Raw genomic sequence first — 21,082 nt, 5'->3', positions numbered from 1 at the left:
CCCACCAGCATCACATTAGAGTATTCAGAATCTAAGTATATATTTACTTTGGCCAGTGAGATTGATACTTTCATATGTTTTGTATTTACTAATTAATGCCCTTTCATTTCAGCTTGAAGAGGTCCCTTTAACATCCCTTGTAAGGCTTGTCTAGTGGTGATAAATTCCTTCACCTTTTGCTTATCTCTCTTTTAATTCTGAAGGACAATTTTGCTGCGTATTCTTGGTTGGCATTCGTGAGTTCCCTCGTTGTTGTGGCATTGCGCTGGGGGATGGGGTGTATGAGGAGAGTGTGTCATAGCTTCTTCTGCCCAGACGAATGTGGGTTTTTCTCTCATTAACCTGATGGATATGAGTCACTTGGCTAGTGTCTGGATTTCTTTTAGAGGGAATTGTTTTGTACACGGTGTGGATTCAGTGTGTCCATGGGAGGAGCTGAGTTCAGGAGCCTCTTTTCTCACCATCTTCTACTGGAACCAATTCCTTTTTTTTAATTTGAGGATGTAAAATATTAAAATGTTTAGAATAGCAGTTATTTAATAAAGAGTTCTCTATCAGTAGTTAATATAGAACACTTTTTTGTGCACATTAGCACAGATCTTTTTGAATAGGTTTTTGACCTCTTTTTTTAACAGGACAGCAGGTACTAAGGAATGCACTCAAGTGACCAGTGTAACCAAGTGATCAAGATATCATATTGGCTAGTCTGGCATTAGCCTGCAGCCATAATTTGGGTTAGTCACTTCTCACAAAATAGATCCAACTGCTAACAAGCGGATTGGGTGACAGTATAAGAACCTAAGTGCAAATTTAGTGTTAAATATAAAAAAGACTCAAGTGGCTAATCACTAATACTTTGGTGTATGATCAGTAATACATTTCTACTTAGCCTAGTGGCTAACCTAAATTTTCATTACTCTTACTGACAATAAGCTATTCATCAGAGGAATTTAGGTGTATTTGAAAGTTTTAGTTTATGTGTAAAGTAGCATACTACTTGAAAGATTATTTTCTTCTCATCCTCAGAATCAATTATAGGAATAATTATAGGAAATTTAAAATACATTTTGTTAACCTTGTACTATTTAACAACAGTCACGGTGGACTGAATATGTCTAATTTAAGACATCTGAGTTTGGTAGACCTATGGCCTAATTATACAAAAAAAATCTGTCTTAAAAGGGCTGAAAAATATTACCTCATTAAAACTTTTCATATTCTAAGTATCTTTGTAAATGTGTCCCACAGGAAACAACAACACAGCAATTCTGATAACTGTACTTAAGAAAACTCCTGCTTTGAACACTGTTAGAAAACAAAGCATAAATTTAAAGAAAACTTTTACAATATAAAAATAATTTCATTTTCCTTTATCTTAATCATATACCTTAAGTAAAAAAGATATAAAAAATCTTAAATAGAATTTGGGAAAATGGAATAGGTAAGCATCATTAATATCAAAAACACAAACTCCAAACTGTTTTATATAGCCACATATTTAAATATTTAATTTTCAAATACAGTTGCCTGATAGAATACTCTCTAGTCTGCTAGAAATGGTGCTCTGTTACCCAAGGGCAGTTGCACACAAAAATGGTGTTGCTGAGAGAAATGGCACGTTTTACCTGGCACTCTTCAGAGGTGCTCTACTGCACTTACATGGCTGTTAAAACCTTTAATTCTGCCAGCTGTTCTTGAGATACTCAATGACACTTATTTTTGCAGAAAATAGCCTCCAGTTGGATACTGTAGGATAAATATTTAATAGAACTCCCAGTAGCCCTGGCTTTAGAGCCAATTCCATAGGCACATACTTAGACCAAGTTACAGGATACATAATGTTTGCTTTTTTTTTTTTTTACTGCCTAAAATGTTTCTCAGTAAGTTTGGAATTGCATTTATAGGTAGTAGTACAGGTACCTATAAACCTATTTATGGGTTCAGTGTCAGACCTGTGAATTACAGACACTTGGGAGACAGGAACCAACCCTTGGATTCCTTCTAAACATGCTTCAGTGTCCAGCACAGTGGTATTTGCATAACTGGTACATTAATTCAATAAACAGTTACCAAGACTTCTTTAGGTCTTCCATTTTGGGATTATTGTGGAAAGCCAATTTTGAGATTTCTAGGCAGTGAAAATTTAACACATGAAAGGCACTTGCCATTACTAATCATATTTCAAAAAGGTGGTATTAAAGTTAGAAGTGGCAATTGGTCTGTAACTGCCCACATAAGTGAACTGGAATCCAAGGGTAGTAGGACTGAAAGGATTCAACTGAAGCAAAATGGGAGAATATGAGTTAAGGTTAGACTTGAAAATAAAATTTGTCTTTGTAGATACTGCAGTGGTAAAATAATTATCTTTATGAGGAAATATTGGGAAGGACATAGTTACATTAAAAAAATAAAACTCTTCTAATATAATAAAGCATAATCCTAATAAGTTTTTGGGATAACTTTTCAATTTGCTGACCTCTTTTGATCAACTGGAGTTTTTACCATTCCATACACTCTGAATTGTAACTAAACAACTGCACGTTGACATGTTTTGTTTAGATGCAAGGAAAATTTTGGATTCTTTTAGTCCGAACAACTGAGAAATGAAAAGATCCCATCCTTAGATTTATATACTTGATTTTCTTACAAAAATAAGTTCAGTTATGCCAATATTTGTCTGAAAATGGTAGCATTCAACAGCAAACTAATAAATGGAATAACTGCAGTGTCAATATGAACTACAGTGAAACAAAGCTGCAAAGTTACTTTTCCGATTTGAATAATGAAGAAATCAGACTAGTGAAAAACCACAGCTATGGGGAGGTGGAGGGAGGGGAGAAGGCAAATGTAAATAAAGGATCTGTATCAAAACAAAGTCCAGAAGGCAAAACTATAAGTATTAGAACAATACTTCAAAAGTCAATTACTATCACAGGATAAAACTTTTAAGAAAGCAATTCAGAAAATAAATGAACACATATGTTTAAAATACAGACCTCTAAATACTTGATATATTTGAGATATTCTACAGTGCCCAGCTAATAGCTACAAATATTGTTTTCCTCAGGTATTTCTAGATGCTGTAGAAATCTACTGGGTTTATTTATTATTACAAAATCAGTTCAGCCTTTAGAAAGGAAAGAAAATGAAAAATCGCTTCACTATAATACAGCATGAAAATAGGGTATGTTTGCCACAACTTGTGTTTTTTAAATGAAACAGAATCCATTTCATCCAATATTTAGAACAGGCAGTCGACTAAAACCAAGTTATTTCTTTTCAGGCCAGCCACAAAACTTTAAGGAATAGAGTCCAGTTTTGTACAACTTAGACATGTATGTACATAATAGAGCAGGCTCATGTTTGAGCCAGCCAGTTTTAACGTCATTTCCAGGGGTCAGTAATCTGTGGCCTGTTTGTGTATGGCCCTGAGCTAAGAATCGTTTTTGCATTTTTTTAAGGGTTGTAAACAAAAAAACAGAATATGTGACAACTGTATATGGTCTACAAAACCTAAAGTCTTTACGATCTGGCCTTTTACAGAAAAAGCTTGCAGACCTTTTATTTATACCAGTGTTGTACAGAATTCAGACAGTGCAATTACAAGTCCAACATAATGTTCATTTATTCCCACCAAGAATGTAGTAACATCCTAAAAAGATGTCTTCTGATGTCATTTGTTAGAATTCCTTTTCTCCATCTTCAACCATCATTAAAGTTCATCCTACAGTAATGTAAAAAGTGATTGAAAAAGTATGAATTTTTATTAAAATGTTAGTTTAGTATTTTACCTTTTAAAAAATAATTAATGGATCACCGTATGAAATAATAGAAAGGAAAAGGCTATCTCTTAGTTCTTACCTGTCCATGCAGATACTACTAATTACACTTAAATTTAAAAACATACCAGTGTGACTATTTAATTTCAATTACGATATTCTGGTTCATGACTAGTAACATTTTCTACTTCAAATGTTTAACTTGAGGTAAGAGACACACTAAAACCTCTTGAGGAAGCTAACAAAGTCAAAACATCAGAAAAATATTTTTGTAAACCCAAGAAAATAAAGATTTATAACTCTCACTACAGGATGTAAGGATTCTATATTGGAGTCTGCAGTTCTAATATGGTTCTATAAAGCCAGACAGCTCTAGCCCTTTCCAGAAACTGTGTTCTTTTTTGGCCTTCTTTCACCTTATAGGGAAAGAATCCAAAAAACCTCATGCGTGATTTTATTAAATTCCACTCAGAAAGCACTCCAGTACTCTTTGGTCTGTTTGTAAGTATGTCCTAGAATGACAATGATTTAAAAAGGGGGGAAAAACAGTTCTTTCACAGAATAGCAAATGGGTTGCACTGCCTCTTGAGAAATAAAAATTCAAGGAGGGGCAAAGATGAATATGGTTCCAATACATCCTGACTCTACCAGAAGAAAATTTGCTATACAAAATATTTTATGAGGCTCCAGTATATTTATTCCCAAGTCAATGCTTGCTTTATACTTGAACAAAATTTAAATAATTTATGGCCATAGTTTACTATTTTGAGTTAAATGGTTTTACTTGTCCAAATTTCTAAGCTTATCAGTGTATACAGGCTACACTCTGATTGTCCTGTTTTCCAAATTAAGAAACTTCAACTTTACTATTTTTTGAAGCTTCCATTGTACCTGTTTATCTATTCTTACTGTACATTGTATCTATCAATAATGTTTGCCAAAGTCAGCTCTAGATTTAGTCCTTACCTTATCCCTCTTTCCATGATTTTGGAGATTTTTCAATTTTTCATATATAAAGGTAGCAATCTCTTTTGCATCTCTGGCATCTATTTGCTCTCCCCAAATACTTCTCTAAAATTAAAAACAATCCTCTTATAATCTTTAGGTATCTAATCAAAACATGACATTTCCATATAAGAAATTTGATTAAGTATTCCTTAAAAGTTCTGAATGTTTGAAACTCAAATTTCTTCAAGGAAATAGCAAAAGCAGTGAACTCATAATTTACTTAAATACAATACTGTTATGGGAACATGTAAAACAATTCCTTGGAAAAAATGTATTGCTAACTCCAGTTGCCTTAAAATAACTAAACTGTAAAGAAAAGGACCCAAATTGTTCTAATCTAATACAAATCATAGGCACAGTTAAAACCTTGATCAACAACAACACTGCAAAGTAATATATGTCTCCTGGTTCTCATCTGCTCACAGCAGGAAGGTGGTTAAAAAGCAGGGAAGGGGGCAGGTCAATGTATCAGGCTTGTTTATCTTGGATCTGGAATCATTTATTTCCTCCTTCCTGGTGGGAACTCCACACTATATGTTAGGATCTTGTTTTTGTGTGTTACTCTGCCCACCTGATTTGTACTGCTGTTTACCACAATCACTGTTCTGCTTTGGTTTTCAAATCTGGCCTGGTCTTCCACCCCGTCTCTCGGTTTGGGCAGGGATATTTGGAGTCCTAATGTCTTCTGGGCTTCTCTAAACACATGGTAACATCATCTTTTCAAACAGCTCCTTCAATGGCCTGATAATTCTGTGACTGCTCATTATATTGATACTTCCCTAACATCATTCTGAGTGAAGACCCCTATCTATGTCACCTATTTCTCAGCTGTTCTGAGAATCAAAGTACAGTCAATGATTCCAAAGGAATGAAGATTCAGGTACTGGTGTGAGCTCCTTTTACTCTCATTGAGTTCTGCTTACCCCAGGCTGTTCTGAAGACAGAATTAACCTCTTTGACAAATCAAAATCCTTCACTGAAAAATCTAGATGACAATACTAGACTTCTGAAATTCATCATCCAATTTCATTATTTAACTCCAAAATATAATTTCTAATAAATAACATGAGATCTTAAGCTGAAGTTCTTTCTCAAAAAGTATAAAAATATTTGAAATGACTTATTTCAAATGTTTTACCAGAAAACATGAATACATGGCAAATCCTTATTTAATTACAGTTCTATTGTCAAAAATGTCATGCTTTTACTCAGGAAGATAGCAAAAGTCATAAGTACTTTCAGTTAGCAATTATATTGGTTGAAAGATATATGCATATAAATGACCATAGGGGTTATCACCTGAATTTTAAGACCCATCAGTAGATGTCTAGTTTTCTTTGGGGGGGGGGGGGGGGAACATAGTGGCCTAGAGAAGGGAGTTATAACCAAACCAAGGAACCCTATCTTTTATTTTGTAGTCTAAATCACTAATAAATATTTCTCAAGATAAATGTTCTGGTACTGGTCTACTTAAAAAATATGATAGTATTCTTTTAATTTATTTTTCTAAAAGTAGGAAATACAGAACTTCATAGAAAATAATTACCTTAAATTCTCCACTCACAGAAAACTACTACTAGTATTCTGGTATGTCTCTTCAGTAGTTTCTGTAATTCAGGAGTATAAAAATTTTAAGGCAGTGGATCATATAAACTGAGACAGAAAAACCTTTTAAAATCACTTGATGCGTATTACTGAAGCTTCTTTTCACATATACAAATAAAATAAAAAATGACAAAGGGAGAAAAAACTAATAAAAACATTCAGACTAATAAACCTTTTCAACTTGGTCTGCTAAAGGAAAGGCACATATAGGAAGGCCTTGTACGTACCTTTGCTCTTTCGTAGGGAAAAAATTTAACAGTTGGATAGGCTCTGATACCAGCTTTCTGGCATGTTTGAGCATAAGCCTGACAGTCTACTTTTCCAGCTTTCACTTTTCCTTTAATCATCTGAAAAGAGAGAAATATGGTTTGCCATTCTCTGTGGCATAGACTATATTGGCAACCACAAAGCAACATGATAGAAATATTTCCAAATCTTTGTAATTTTAAAGACAAGCTTCATCCTTTCCATCCTAGTAAGATTGCTTCCAACTTTCTACTGGCTCTTTAAACACCTATTTACGCAGAACCACCTCTCCAGAGCAAATAAACTCTTCATCTCTGGTACCCACACCTTGTCCATCACACCACAAACACCTCAGATTCTGTCCTCACCCGCCTTCTTCCTTTCTCTGGCTCACAGGCTGAGGTAGCAAACATTCTTCGTTTTGTGGAAGGCTGACAGCTACACCTATAGCCTCCAGTCCCTCTCTATCAGACCTTGGACTTGCTCTTCAGGCTATGATCTTTTTCATACTGAATAACTTTCTGCTATATTCAAGATACGGTTGCATTACAAAATAAGCTAAATACAAAGGGAGCAAAAACATTTTGTTAGAATTACTAGAGAAAAAGGAAGCATAAGAGGAGAAGATCTAGTAAGTGGAAAATGAATGACCTTCTATTTGAAGGACAATCCAAGAACTAAAATAATCTTTTACGACTCCGGGGAGCTCTGAAATCCCTTTGCTAAAGAAATCTCGATGGCTTGGGATTTTAGGTTTTGTTTTAGGCTGGTGAAACTGGAGCTTTCTCATTCTAGTGAGTGTTTTATAGCCCATGGCAAAGCTCCTCGAAGCAAGGGAAGCTAACAATCTGGATTAACTAATGAGCAGGATGGTGGTGACAGAAACAACAAAAACTCAGATTGCATTCAGCTTATACATTCAGTTAAGTTTTATAAGCATTTACTGAGTTGGACAAGACCTGTAAAACTTGCCCTCAAGAAGCTCAGTCTTATGGAGGAGATTGGTAACTAAATAAATATTTAACATCCATCGTGTAAGTACACCAATGGAGTACAAGATATCAAAGTGAACTGAATGAGAAGGACAGTGAACACAGAAGTGCCAACTGAAGCTGGGTTTTGTAGGATAAGGAGAAAAAGATCCAGATGCCCAAGGTAAGGAAAAGGCATTTTAGAGAGAGGGAACAGCACGTATTTGTTCAACAAATCTGAAGTACTTTGTTGTGCCTGAACTGTAAGGTGTGGGGTGGGACAGAGAAAAAGCTGAAGAGGTATGAAGGGTCCCATCGCAGACCTGCAACCAACGATGCAAGTCCAGAAACTTGTTCACAGGAAGCCTGAGAAAGGAGTATTTCAGAAAGATGATCAGGGCATAACTGAAACATGAGACTAGTTCAAAGGCACACATGTTTAGATGAGATGATGAGGGCTTGAACAGAGAGGCTAGCAGAGCAGATGGAGAGGAGATGACAGATTGGAAAGGCATGTAGGAGACAGATGCCGCTTGCCAGGCCATCAGATGAGTAAAGGAAAGAAAAAGGGAACAAGCAGAAGAAGTGAGGTGTCTGGCTGTTCTGAGTCCTCAATCAAGACAGAGATTTCAGCTAACAGCATTAATAAAGAAGGAAGAAATGTGCGAAGATTATAGTCATAGAAATGAAATGGAGGTTTGTTTTTTTTTTTAAAGATTATTTATTTATTTATTTGACAGAGAGAGACACAGCGAGAGAGGGAACACAAGCGGGGGAGTGGGAGAGGGAGAAGCAAGTTTCCTGTGGAGGAGGGAGCCCGATGTGGGGCTCGATCCCAGGACCCCGGGATCATGACCTGAGCCGAAGGCAGACGCTTAACAACTGAGCCACCCAGGCACCCCAATGAAATGGAGTTTTAAAAAAATTCACAGAAAACTTTTAAGAGAATTGTATTTAAAATATAATTAATCATTTTATCTAATTTTTAAATAACTTATTTTTTTAAAGGTTTTATTTATTTCTTTGACAGAGTACAAGCAGGGGGGATGGCAGGGAGAGGGAGAAGCAGGCTTCCCACTGAGCAGAGAACTGGACATGGGGCTCAATCCTAGGACCCTGGAATCATGACCTGAGCCAAAGGCAGACGCTCAATCGACTGAGCCACCCAGGTGCCCTAAATAACTGTTATTTTATCTAATTATTAAAACATGCATATGACTACAACTTATCTAAGTAGAAAGACAAGACTTACCCTAGCCAAGAGCTCAAACTCTGGAGCAAAATTTTGGCAAGGTCCACACCAAGGAGCATAGAAATCAACCACCCAATGATTTTTCCCTTGTATAACTTCTTCATTGAAAGTCTGAGGTGTTAGATCTATGGATGCTTGAGGTAAAAATCTGTGGCAAGGGATCAAAATTATTTTTCATTACATGAAACCAAAGCAAACATCTAAAATATAATATTGCAGAAGTTTCTAAGTTAAAAATGACTTCCAAGTTATCTTGGTAAATTGTAATTCTTTACTAAGTAATGTAAAATGCTACAGCCTGTAACTACAGACATAAGAGGAAGGTAAATAGCACTGAATCTATTTTATACAATGATGTATATTTTGATTACTCACCCTAGACCCCAAATTCTCAGGGAATAAGCATCTCTATTCCAACCATTGTAACTACTGAAAGAAGAAAAAAATATGTAAGTTGTTAAGTACTATTTTCTATTATTGGATATGTTCAGAAAACCATCTCTCTACAGCAATTGAAAAGTTTAACTTATTGACTACATACCATTTCCCTTCTCAGATACACCTAGCTATAAATGCTGCTTACATGACTTCCCAAATATATTTTTCTCTAGTCTCGATGTTTTTTTTTTTTTTTTTTGTGCTCAAGACAGCCCTGAATGTCTAGCTGCCCGCTAGACATCTCCTATAGACGCATGGGAATGGTAACACTCCAAATGCCTAAGACTTCAGTTTCAGAACCTTTACTCTGGTCATTATGTCTGTCAAATTCCTAAGTACTTTTTAAGATGCATTTCAAAAGCCACCTCATAAATGCAGCCTTTCATGATCTCCTCTCATAGCTGTAATCCTTTCCTCCTATGCAATCCATGGCTCAGTTTTACCTTTTAAATAATATTCCTTATATTCTACCTTGCACTTGAGTTTACTACCTCAAATGCTGTGTGGTATTATAGAAATAGGATGGGCACTGACACAGACTGGGCTGAATCCTCAATTACAAACCTTAGCAGCTGTGGGACTTAAGGTCTGTTAATCAGTTTACATATTTGTATAGGAGGAAGGGCAATAATTCTTATTTCTCAGGGTATATGTGAGGACTAGTGGGAATACCATGAGCAAAGGATCTAGTATAGTACCTGAAACCAACACTGACTTCCTAAATGTTAGTACTTCCTCTGTTTCTCTTCTTCTATACTGGTGTGCCAGCTTCATGAGTACTGGGATCATTCAATTCTTTTTTCATCTTCAGAGGTTCTCATTAGCACATGATCTTAAAACATGGTGGGCTCCCAAAAAATATTTGTTGGGTTATTTAATCTCTACACCCAACGTGGGGCTCAAACTCATGACCCTCAGATCAAGAGTCACATGCTCTTCTGACTGAACCAGCCAGGAACCCCTAAGATAACTTTTAAATTTTGCTTAAATAAATGGTTATAATAAATGTCTTTAAATTTTAGGCAACACTTACTGATACTGATAAGCTTTATTTGATTTTGGGGGGAAAAATCTTATCTCAGGGTATCTCCGAACATTTTCTTGGGCACAAAAAGAATGATACTGTTGGCAGTCTATACTGCCCACATTGATCAGTCCAGTTAATGTCTATAAAAGAGAAAAAGAGGAGATAAATAGATCAAAGTGATTAGAATAAAATTACCTACATAACTATTTATATTTACAATAGAAAAATTATTACTGTGAGATGCTTATTATTTATCAGTGATTTTCACCAAATTAAGGGTTTAAAACATAATAGAACACTTACAGTAATGAACTGAAATTGTAGTTGGAGTTAAGACCTTACTACAATTATTACAGATTGAACAACAGATTTCATTCATGTTCTTTGTGGGGGTAAAATTAGGTATCTCTAAAATTTAGTGTCAGAAACAAGGAATAATGAAGGTCTCTGCAATGGTATTTCAAAGTTATTTTTCAAATAGAGACCTACATTGCAGCACACTGAATCATGCCCAAATTTTAAAATTTTACTGAAAATTCAGGACACAAAATTGCATTATCTTAAATGTTAAGATACTAGAAATCACTTTTAACTCTTTGGTTTGTTCACTTTTTCTTAGAAATATAAAACAGCGATTTCATTTTCCATTCTCTAAAAGTAACTTTTTTCCAATCTTTTATGATTTATAACACTATTTGTATAGAAAATAAAGGGATTTTTGGGTCGACTTGGGCAGAAATTTGGTCAGATATGTACCAAACAAGTGACACAGGAAAAAAAAAAAAAAGGAAGATTATACCATTCACCCAACCAGACAGAAACAGAGTTGAAATCTAACTGGTATAATGAGAACTGTTGTAAGTGACAATCTAGAAGGTGGGTTCATCTCAGTTTCAAAATAGTTCTGTTAAATACACATTCATGCTACATTTTAAGATTTAAAATAAACTACTCTACCCGGGCCATTCTTTTCCATTCTGGCATTAGGACTTGACATGGATGACACCACGGAGAATAGAAATCAACCATCCACACTTCATCACGTTTTCTCTGTTTAACTAGTTCATTGAAAGTGGTGGGTGTCAGGGAGATCACTGAAGGATTCATAAGATCCTAAAGAGAATATAACGTTCATTATAACAGATATAAAAAGGTGTTCCTATATTCTTGGCAAATTGTTGTCGCTTAGAAAAGTTCCTATTTCTGAATAATCAAGATACTTATGGATGTTTAAAAGAAATTATTCCTTGTTAATTTGGGCTTTGCCCATCAACCTTCTTAAATCAAGGTATATTTTTTTCTTATTTCTATGTATCATTAAAATCATCTTAGGTAGGGAACAGAGGCAACTTTAAGGTGACAGTAAATGGGACAAAAAGTTCTAAGAGGTGTCCAGATGTCTACACAGGCCATATAGTTCTGTTCCAGAATCAATGATTGGTTTGGAAATGATCCTTTAATTATTAATGGAAAGCCTATTATTCTATTTTCCTGACAGTCTGATTGGAGATACTGCTCAACCTCCCTAAAAGCTCACTTGCTCTAAATGCTGCTTTAATAAATAATAATAAACAAAACAACACAAAACCAAAAACCATTTAAAAATAAATACCTCTATGAATTCCAAGATCTGTTCAGCAGAGTGATGTCCTTCATATTCATGAACATTGGACTGGTTGAAAACCACTGTTGTTGGATAAGCCTGAATGTTATACTGTTAGGAATGAGAATGCAAATTAAAGATTTTATGCATTTTACCTGTTGGTTTCAAATTTATAACCAGCTTGCTTTTAAGTAACAACAATAACACTTAAAAAACCCATTGCTAAACTGCTGGTGACTGAAAAATTTTAGCCTAGCCAAATTTGGCAAAGAAAATGGATTCACAGTTGCACTGATAAATGACCTTTTTTTATAGGTAGTCCATTAGCCATAAGAATGCATGGGCAGTGAAACACTGAGAAGTGTGCATAGCCACAATATGGCTAATTATGAGCGTGGGCCCTTTTGACTCTGCTAAAACAAGATGGATAAGGCTGTAAAGAGCAGGCTAATCTCTGGCTTGAGTCTTTTTGAAACCACAATAATGCTCCAATTTGTCCAGCAGTAGAAGAAAAAGGAAACAAAGTAGCAAGGATAAAGAAATAAATTAATAATGTGTACACAACCATATTTTAACTTAAGGAATTATGACTCATGTCCTAAGAATATGGTCCCTTTTCATTCTTCATTCAAGATACTGTTTATGGTACAAATACTGTAATTTCCTCCTCAGAATTAACATGAACATTGGCCCAGGAAGCATTTCTTTTTTTTTTTTTTTTAAAGATTTTATTTATTTATTTATTTGAGAGAGAGAGAGAGAGAGAATGAGAGACAGAGAGCATGAGAGGGAGGAGGGTCAGAGGGAGAAGCAGACTCCCTGCCGAGCAGGGAGCCCGATGCGGGACTCGATCCCGGGACTCCAGGATCATGACCTGAGCCGAAGGCAGTCGCCCAACCAACTGAGCCACCCAGGCGCCCCCAGGAAGCATTTCTTTGAAGTTTTAATTTTTATTTTTCTAAAAGTTAGTATATCTATGTGAATTTACTGTAGCTGATCTTCGCATCCTTAAAGTTGACAAGCACTCAGCAGCAAATTAGAATCTTTGATTAGGATTCAAAAATAATTTTTGTAAAAACAATGGAAATCTTTATCAAACTTTTGTAAAATGAGTGTAAATCCAAATAACTCATTAGGGATGACTGTTATTTTGTTAATCTACTTATTAGTGTTTAGCATGTGTTGGGCATCTTTTTAGCACTTACACATGTAGTTTCTTTTCCTAAAGATTTTATTTATTTGAGAGAGAGGGATAGAGAATCTGAAGCAGATTCCATGCCAAGCGCAGAGCCTGACTTGGGGCTCAATCCCATGACCGCGAGATCACAACCTGCGCTGAAACCAAGAATCTGACGCTTAATCGACTGAGCCACCCAGGCGCCCCTTAAACATGTAGTTTCTAATCTATTCTCTACAACAACTCTATTCAGAAGCTAAAATTACCATGTCAACTTTACAGATGAGAAAACAAGGTATTGAGAGGCTATGTGACTTGGTCAAGGTCCACCAATTAGTGGGTAATGACTCCTGGTCTCTATTCCAGGTGAAGTGGACACCACAGTTTTAAATCCTTATATTTTACTCAATTATCTAAAGGATATTTAATAGTTTAGATTAAAAAGTAGAAAAACTAGAAGAATTCAAATTAAGATAATCACTGTTTCACATTGTTTGTATCTTGCTTAGTTTCAATGTCACAAGACATTCAAAACCAAAGATTGTATTTGTTTTTAGTTAAATGAAATTTCAAACAGAACGAAGAGAGAAATCTAACAGATACCCACATATCCCTTCTCGATATTTAAGGAAGTTTAACTTCTTTGTCACACTGGCAGATTGCTTAAGTTCTTTTTCTTGATCCCATTTCCTTTCCTCCCTGAAAGTAGGAGCAATTAATATCCTCAAATAAGTATATATCTAATCCACTAATGTTTTTATACTTTTGTGACATGCATATGTATTCCTAGGCAGTAGAGTGAAATGTTGGGGGCATTAAAAAATTTTCTGTTATTCTATCATACTCTGTAAGCTATTCTGCAACCTGCTTTTGTCATCTTACAATGTATTTTTGAGACTTACCCATGCTGGTAAGGACAGATCTAATTTTAAATGCTCTATGGTATTCCATTATGTAACTGGATAATCTATCCACATACTTGCTATTGTCAGATTTCTAAATTTTTGTTCATTTGATGATGGATTAATTTGATGGATTGTTATAATTTGTACTTTCTTGATGGCTAGCTAGTGAAGTGCAAGATTTTTTGTTTGTTGGATTTCTTTTTCTAAAAAAAATGTTTCAACTTTCTCATTTTACCTATATAAAAAAACTGACCTATAGTCAAATATTCTGGCAGTAAGGTTTTCTGTCAGTTACATGTGCTGTAAATAGTCTGTTGTCTTAACTTCATAGTGTCTTTTTCTTTGGCAATAGTTTTATCATTTAATATAGTCAAAATCATTCACATTAATTTTTACCTTGTGTGTGTGGACTGAGAAATTCTTCCTCACACAGATGCCATAAAGATTTCACTCTACATTTATTTGTTTTTAAAACCTATCATTTTCTTTTTCTTCTCCCTCATTTTTCTTTCTTTTTAAAAATGTTTACTTTTATAAAATATTTAAAATACACACAAAAGCAGACAGCAATAAACTTGCATGTACTCTTGTAGCTACAATAATCATCCACTCACGGGCACACTTACTTCATTTATACTCCCTCCCAACTCTACTCCTAAACCAAGATTATTTTAAAGCAAATTCCAGATGATTTATCATTTCACCCACATTTCAGTACATTTAAAATATACGGATTTTCCCCCAAGTGTAACTACACTGTCATTTTTACACCTAAAAATGAATAATTCCTGATAATTATCAGATACCCTGTCAGTGTTCAAATTTCCCCAATTATCGCTTGCTCACTTTTTTGCAGTTGGTTTAGCATCCAAACAAGACCTAAACATTACAATGATATGTCTTTTGAGTCTCTTTCATCTCTTTTCCCACCTTTCAGTGTATCTCAATACCAATAAATTAGGTATTTGTCCTGTAAGATCCTCTATATACTGGGACTTGCAGATTTCATGCCCATGGTGTCACTTAACATGTTCCTCTGATTCCCTACATACGGACAGATCTCAAGGTGTGATATCCGATTTAGGTTTCAGAGACTTGTTCCAAGAATATTTTATAGGTGGTATTATATACTTTCATGACAAGATATATAATTCCTAGTTATTCCTGGAACTGAAGAATGAGTATTTTATGAATTAACCTAAGAAAATATTTTTATGTAAACAAAGGTTGAAAAAAACTTGTTCATTTTTAAAATTTCCATCTACTAACTATACTCGGAAGACAATTATGAGGAAAACCTGAGACTCAAACTACAGACTGCCAAAAGGTAATATTGAGTCAAAAATTACAAAGATTTTAAATAATGGAAAAATCATGTATTTTATCAAGCAAACAAAATATTTTCCCAAGTTTGATAAGACCATGTTTATATTCAACTATTTATGTTGTCTATTCATGTTTTAATTCATAATTTTATATCATTTTTTGAAATATTTGTTGAAATTATTTGATTAAATAATTTACTACTCTAAACACAGATGTACATCTGAAATAGAGACCTTTGTCAGTGTAACTTAAGAACTATTTTACAGAAGTATTAATTAGAACAAGTATTTTATACATACCATGTTACAGAGTCCCTCGTGAACTGTACAATCTAGTGTACCAAACTTAAGCTGACCGTAAAGATGTTTTGATGCTTTTCGTAACTCTGGCAATAAAGCTCGACACGGTGGGCACCACTATGAAAGAAAAAATATTCACAAGCACTGAGCTAAATGAAACAAAAAACCCCCACAGTTCTGCAACAAGCAATATATACTAAGTAAGATAAACCATACTTAGGGACAAATCTTATGCGCATGTGTGTGTGTCTATTTAATTCTTGGAGGGGCAAGTACATCCCCACTCTCCTAGAAGCAATATGTGATAGAGGCCAAAACTTAGTAACACAATTTTGGTACTCATGGTTCAAGACTATCTAGAAAATGTCTTTTTGCTATGATAAGAGAAAATGTGACAACACTGAAATTTGACAGATAAAAATTACTTACTGGGGCAAAAAAATCAACAAGCCATGGTTCCTTGTCATTGGCAGGAAAATTTTGAGGTCCAAGTGTGGTAACATGAGAATTAACACTTTCTTTGGCAAAGGTAAGTATATCATACAGAATCTTCTTTCCTTTGAAATTGAATAAAAGAAAAATTAAAATCCACATTCTGCCTTTCTATCCATAGAAACATTTCAAAGTTTTTATACTTCAGATATTAAAGAAATGAAGACAAACTTATTGAACACACTAATTTCGGTGAGGGTCTAGTGTTCTGTATACTATAGATAAATGGGTTTGCTCTGCCAGGAGCACCTTTCTTTGCAATGCTCCTTCATCCTTAGAGGCAGAGTAACCACTTTTTTGCAGTATTTGTGTTCTTTATGCTTACCTGAACTACTACTGTGGCCCAACTACTAAATCTATTTCTTCAAACTCAACTTCCCTTATGAATTCAAAACCTGTATTACCAACTGCCCAAAAATACTCACATGGATGTCATACAAACACTTCAAATATATTAAAATTGAAGTTGAGCTATTTCCCCCCGAACTTGCTCCTTTTCTCACCTTCCCTATCTTGGCAATGGCATAGTCACCCACTAGGTGGATCAACATAGTGAGAACTTAAAGAATTAAGAAATAAAATGTCTAAAAAATGAGAGCCAAAGAACACAATAACTGACACTAAAAACACACTAGAGGGAATCAACAGCAGATTAGAAGCAGCATAACGGACCAGATGGATCTGGAAGCCAGAGTTGAGGAAATCCCCCAGGCGGAACAGCAAAAAGAAAAGAGAATAAAAAATGAGCATAGGTTAGGTTAAAGGGCCTCTAGGACATCATCAAGTGTCCTAATATTGATATTACAGAAGGTTCAGAAGGAGAAGAAAGAGAATAAAAGGCAGAAAACTTTGAGGAAATCAGAGCTGAAAACCTTCCCTATCAGGGGAAGGAAGCAGACCCACAGATTTAGGAAGCACAGAGAAGACCAAACAAGAACTCAAGTAAATTCGCACCCAGACACATTTTTAAAATGTCTGAACTAAAGAGAAAAGAGAAAATCTGAAAAAGCAGCAAGAGCCGTGCCAACTAGTTACACACAAGGGCACCCCCATACGATTATAAGCTGGTTTTTCAGCAGAAACATAGCAGGCCAGAAGAGGGTGGCAGGATATATTCACAGTTCTCATTCAGAATTGGAGAGATGGTTTCCCAGGCAAACAAAAGTTAAAGGAGTTCATCACCACTAAACCAGCCTTAAATGTTATAGAGACTTCTTTAAGCAGAAAAGGCCATAGTTAGAAGAAAGTTATGAAAGAAAAAAAAAAAATCACTGGTAATGGCAAACATTGGTAAACATGTAGAAAATGTAGTGGATCCATCACTTATAAGGCTAGTATGAAGGTTAAAGAGAAAAGTAGTAAAATCTGTATCTACAATAGTTAGTTATGGGATACACAAAAACATGTAAAATAGGATGCCAAAAAAAGTCAGCAGGAGAGTAAAACACAGTGCTTTTAAGATGCATTCAAACCTAAGTGACACTCAACTGAAAAGACTACTATATACATAGGTTGTTATATATGAGCCTAATGGTAACCAAAAACCTACAACAGATGCACAAAAAATAAAGAGAAAGAAATCCAAATATAACACTAAACAAAGTCGTCAAATCACAGGAGAGGAACAGAGAGGAACTACAAAACCAGAAAATAATGAAGAAAATGGCAATACATACCTATCATCAGTAAGTACTTTTAAGTGTAAATGGACCAAATGCTCCAAACAAAAGACAGAGGGTAGCTGAAAGGATAACAAAAGCAAACCCCCTCTATAGGCTACCTATATCACTTCAGATGTAAGGACATACACAGACAAAGTGAAGGGATGATAAAAGATATTCCATGCAAATGGAAACAAAAAGAAAAATAGACTAGCAATACTTAGACAAAACAGACTTTACAACAAAGACTGTAATAAGAGACAAAGAAGGACATTACATAATGATAAAGGAATCAATTCAACAAGAGGAAATAATTATACAAATCTATAAATATCAACATAGGAGCACCTAATATGTAGAGCAAGTATTAACTGACATAATGGGAGAAAGTGACAGTAATACAATAACACCTCACATACATCAATGGACGACAGATCATCCAGACAGAAAATCAACAAAACAGTAACCTTCAAGGACATATTAGACCACTTTGACTTAATAGATATATACAGAACATTCTTTTCAAAAACAGAATACATGTTCTTCATGTATTCTGGGGCACATGGAACACTCTCCAAGATAATCATGTTAGGCCACAAAACAAGTCTCAATAAATTTAAGAAGACTGAAATCATACCAAGCATTTTTTTCTGACCCAATAGTATAAAACTAGAAACTAAAACAAAACTGGGAAAAAACACAAACACATCAAAGCTAAACATGTTCCTAACAATGAGTTGATGAAGAAATGAAAGAAGAAAACAAAAAAAATACCTTATGACAAATAAAAATCAAACACAATGTTCCAAAATCTATGGGACCCACCAAAAGCAGTTTTAAGAGGCAAGTGTAGGGGCACCTGGGTGGCTCAGTGGGTTAAGTGTCTGCCTTCAGCTCATCACCCCAACTGAGCTCAGCATCTGGCTCCCTGCTCAGTGGAGAGTCTGCTTCTCCCTCTGCCCCCACTCGTGTTCTCTCTCTCGCTCCCTCACTCTCTCAAATAAATAAATAAAATCTTTAAAAAAAAAAATAAGAGGCAAGTTTATAGAGATATAGGCCTACCTCAGGAAACAAATCTCAATCTAACCTTACATCTTAAAGGAACTAGAAAAAGAAGAAATAAAGTCCCAAGTTAATAGAAGGAAAAAATAAAAATCAGAGCAGAAATAAATGACTCTACTCAAAAACTAATAAAACAAATCAACTCAGTAAAGTAACAGGATACAAAATTAATATACCAAAATCTGTGTTTTTTTTTTGAGGGCAGGGAGGGGCAGAGGGAAAGGGAGAGGGAGAATCTTAAGCAGGCTCCACACCCAGCGTTGAGCGTGATGTGGGGCTCAATCTCACAACCCTGAGATCATGACCTGAGCTGAAATCAAAAGTCAGATGCTTAACCAACTGAGCCACCCAGGCGCCCCAAGAGCTGGACACTTAACCGACTGAGCCACCCAGTTTCCTCAGTCTGTGCTATTTCTATAATATCAAACTATCAGAGAAATTATGAAAACAATCCCATTTAGAATTGCATCAAAAAGGATAAAACACTTAGGAATAAATGTAACCAAGGAGATAAAAGACATTGTTGAAGAAACTGAAGAGGACACAAATAAATAGAAAGATATACAGTCTTCATAGATTGAAGGATTAATGTTATTAAAATGTCTATATGATCTCTAAAAATCTACATATTCAATGCGATCCCTATGAAAACATCAATGGCATTTTTTTTTTTACAGAGTTAGAACAAATTATCTTAAAATTTGTATGGAACCACAAAAGACCATGAAGAATCAAAGCAACCATGAAAAAAGAGAACAAAGCCAGAGGTATTGTGCTCCCTGATTTCAAGATACACTATAAAGCTATAATAATCAAAACACATAGTATTGGCAAAAAAACAGACACACAGATCAATGGAACAGAATAGAGAGCCAGAATAGAGAGAAATAAACCCATACTTATATGGTCAATCTGTGACAAAGGAGGTAAGAACATACAATGGGGAAAAGACAGTCTCTTCAATAAATGGTACTGGGAAAACTAGAGCTACATGCAAAAGAATGAAACCGGACACTTTCTTGTGCCATATACAAAAATCAATTCAAAATATATTACAGACCTAAATATAAGACCTGAAACCATGACTCCTAAAAGAAAACACAGGCAGAAAACTCTTGGACATCTGTCTTACCAATATCTAAAAAACAAAATGAATGAAGAAGCAAAACAAAATAGAACAGACTCATAAATACAGAGAACAAACTGGTGATTGCCAGAGGAGAGGGAGGTGGGAGGAAGGGTGAAACAGTTAAGGGGATTAAGAGGTACAAACTTCCAGTTACAAATAAGTCACAGGGGTGTAAAGTAGAGCACAGGGAACAGAGTTACTAATAATGTAACAACTTGACATGATGACAGATGGTAACTAAACATCATGGTGATCATGGTGATCTGTATATATACACTGATCAGATCATTCTGATCTGATCAATGTATATATAAAAGGGAATTATTATATAACATACCTGAAACTAATACTGTATTCCAATTCTACTTCAATGAAAAAAATTTAAAAATACTTAAAGAAATCAGCAAAGTCAAGGCAGAAAAGTGACGTGAGACTGTCAATTTTACCAAAGGATAATAGAGTAAATGAAGGAGACGATGAACTGGAAATAAAGCAGCAAACACAGAGGGAGGGGAATCTGAATTATTTCAGAGATAAAAAAGAACAGAACTCCATTATTAAAACGTGGTCATTTTTAGCACTTTCAGGAGACAGTACAGTTTAGTGCTGCTATAATCCTAGGCTTTGGAGTCAGACCTGTTTGGATACAAAAATCTACCTTGACTAGTTACTAGTTGTTGATCATAGGCAAATAATTATCCTGAGCCACTGTTTTCTCCCTTGGTGGGCTGTTGTGAAGATAAAAACAGAAAGGGAAATGTAGTGAAGCCTTTAGAAAAACATCTGAATTGTAGAAAGTACTAAATAAACAGGAGTTACTGTTAGGTTCATCTTGCCAAGACTTTGCTCACATAATTCCTTCAGCTTAGCCTCACTTCTTGCTTTTCTCTATTCGCTTTGAGAAACTGAGCATTCAAATGTTATCTCAATTCAAATATCATCTCTGGATCTAAACTACATATAAGTCTCTTTATTTGATCTTATAATTTATACATACTGGCAATTACAATGTTTTTCATATTGTCTATGATCTCCTTCTATCAACCCCACCAGATGATACTTAAAAATTTTTTTTTAAAGATTTTATTTATTTATTCATGAG

At 35.0% G+C, this 21,082-nt stretch overlaps 1 protein-coding gene across 4 annotated transcripts in view; it reads right to left on the bottom strand.

The window, feature by feature from the left end:
- Positions 1–1,478: 1,478 nt before the first annotated feature.
- DNAJC10 (DnaJ heat shock protein family (Hsp40) member C10) overlaps positions 1,479–21,082 on the bottom strand; it is a 54,554-nt gene continuing 34,950 nt past the window's right edge. For 2 of the 4 annotated variants that reach the window (XM_064586787.1, XM_045868401.3), the window contains exons 14-23: positions 16,066–16,193; positions 15,637–15,753; positions 11,939–12,040; positions 11,284–11,439; positions 10,333–10,466; positions 9,237–9,290; positions 8,862–9,009; positions 6,620–6,739; positions 4,746–4,850; positions 1,479–3,724 (exon numbers count right to left, since the gene is read on the bottom strand). In XM_064586787.1, the coding sequence (XP_064442857.1) occupies positions 3,713–3,724; positions 4,746–4,850; positions 6,620–6,739; positions 8,862–9,009; positions 9,237–9,290; positions 10,333–10,466; positions 11,284–11,439; positions 11,939–12,040; positions 15,637–15,753; positions 16,066–16,193 (1,076 nt within the window). In that variant the 3' untranslated portion in view covers positions 1,479–3,712. Of the gene's footprint in view, positions 3,725–4,745; positions 4,851–6,333; positions 6,395–6,619; positions 6,740–8,861; positions 9,010–9,236; positions 9,291–10,332; positions 10,467–11,283; positions 11,440–11,938; positions 12,041–15,636; positions 15,754–16,065; positions 16,194–21,082 lie in introns of all 4 variants that reach the window. The other 2 variants (XR_010410240.1, XM_064586788.1) reach the window with 2 other exon arrangements.

The sequence above is a fragment of the Mirounga angustirostris genome, unplaced genomic scaffold, assembly GCF_029215605.1.
Source record: "Mirounga angustirostris isolate CCGP_5_RB_7025 unplaced genomic scaffold, mMirAng1.0.hap1 SCAF_3, whole genome shotgun sequence".
NCBI classification, from domain to species: domain Eukaryota; kingdom Metazoa; phylum Chordata; class Mammalia; order Carnivora; family Phocidae; genus Mirounga; species Mirounga angustirostris.
The sequence above is the reverse complement of the archived record's forward strand: the minus strand, read 5'-3'. Positions and strand labels throughout refer to the sequence as shown.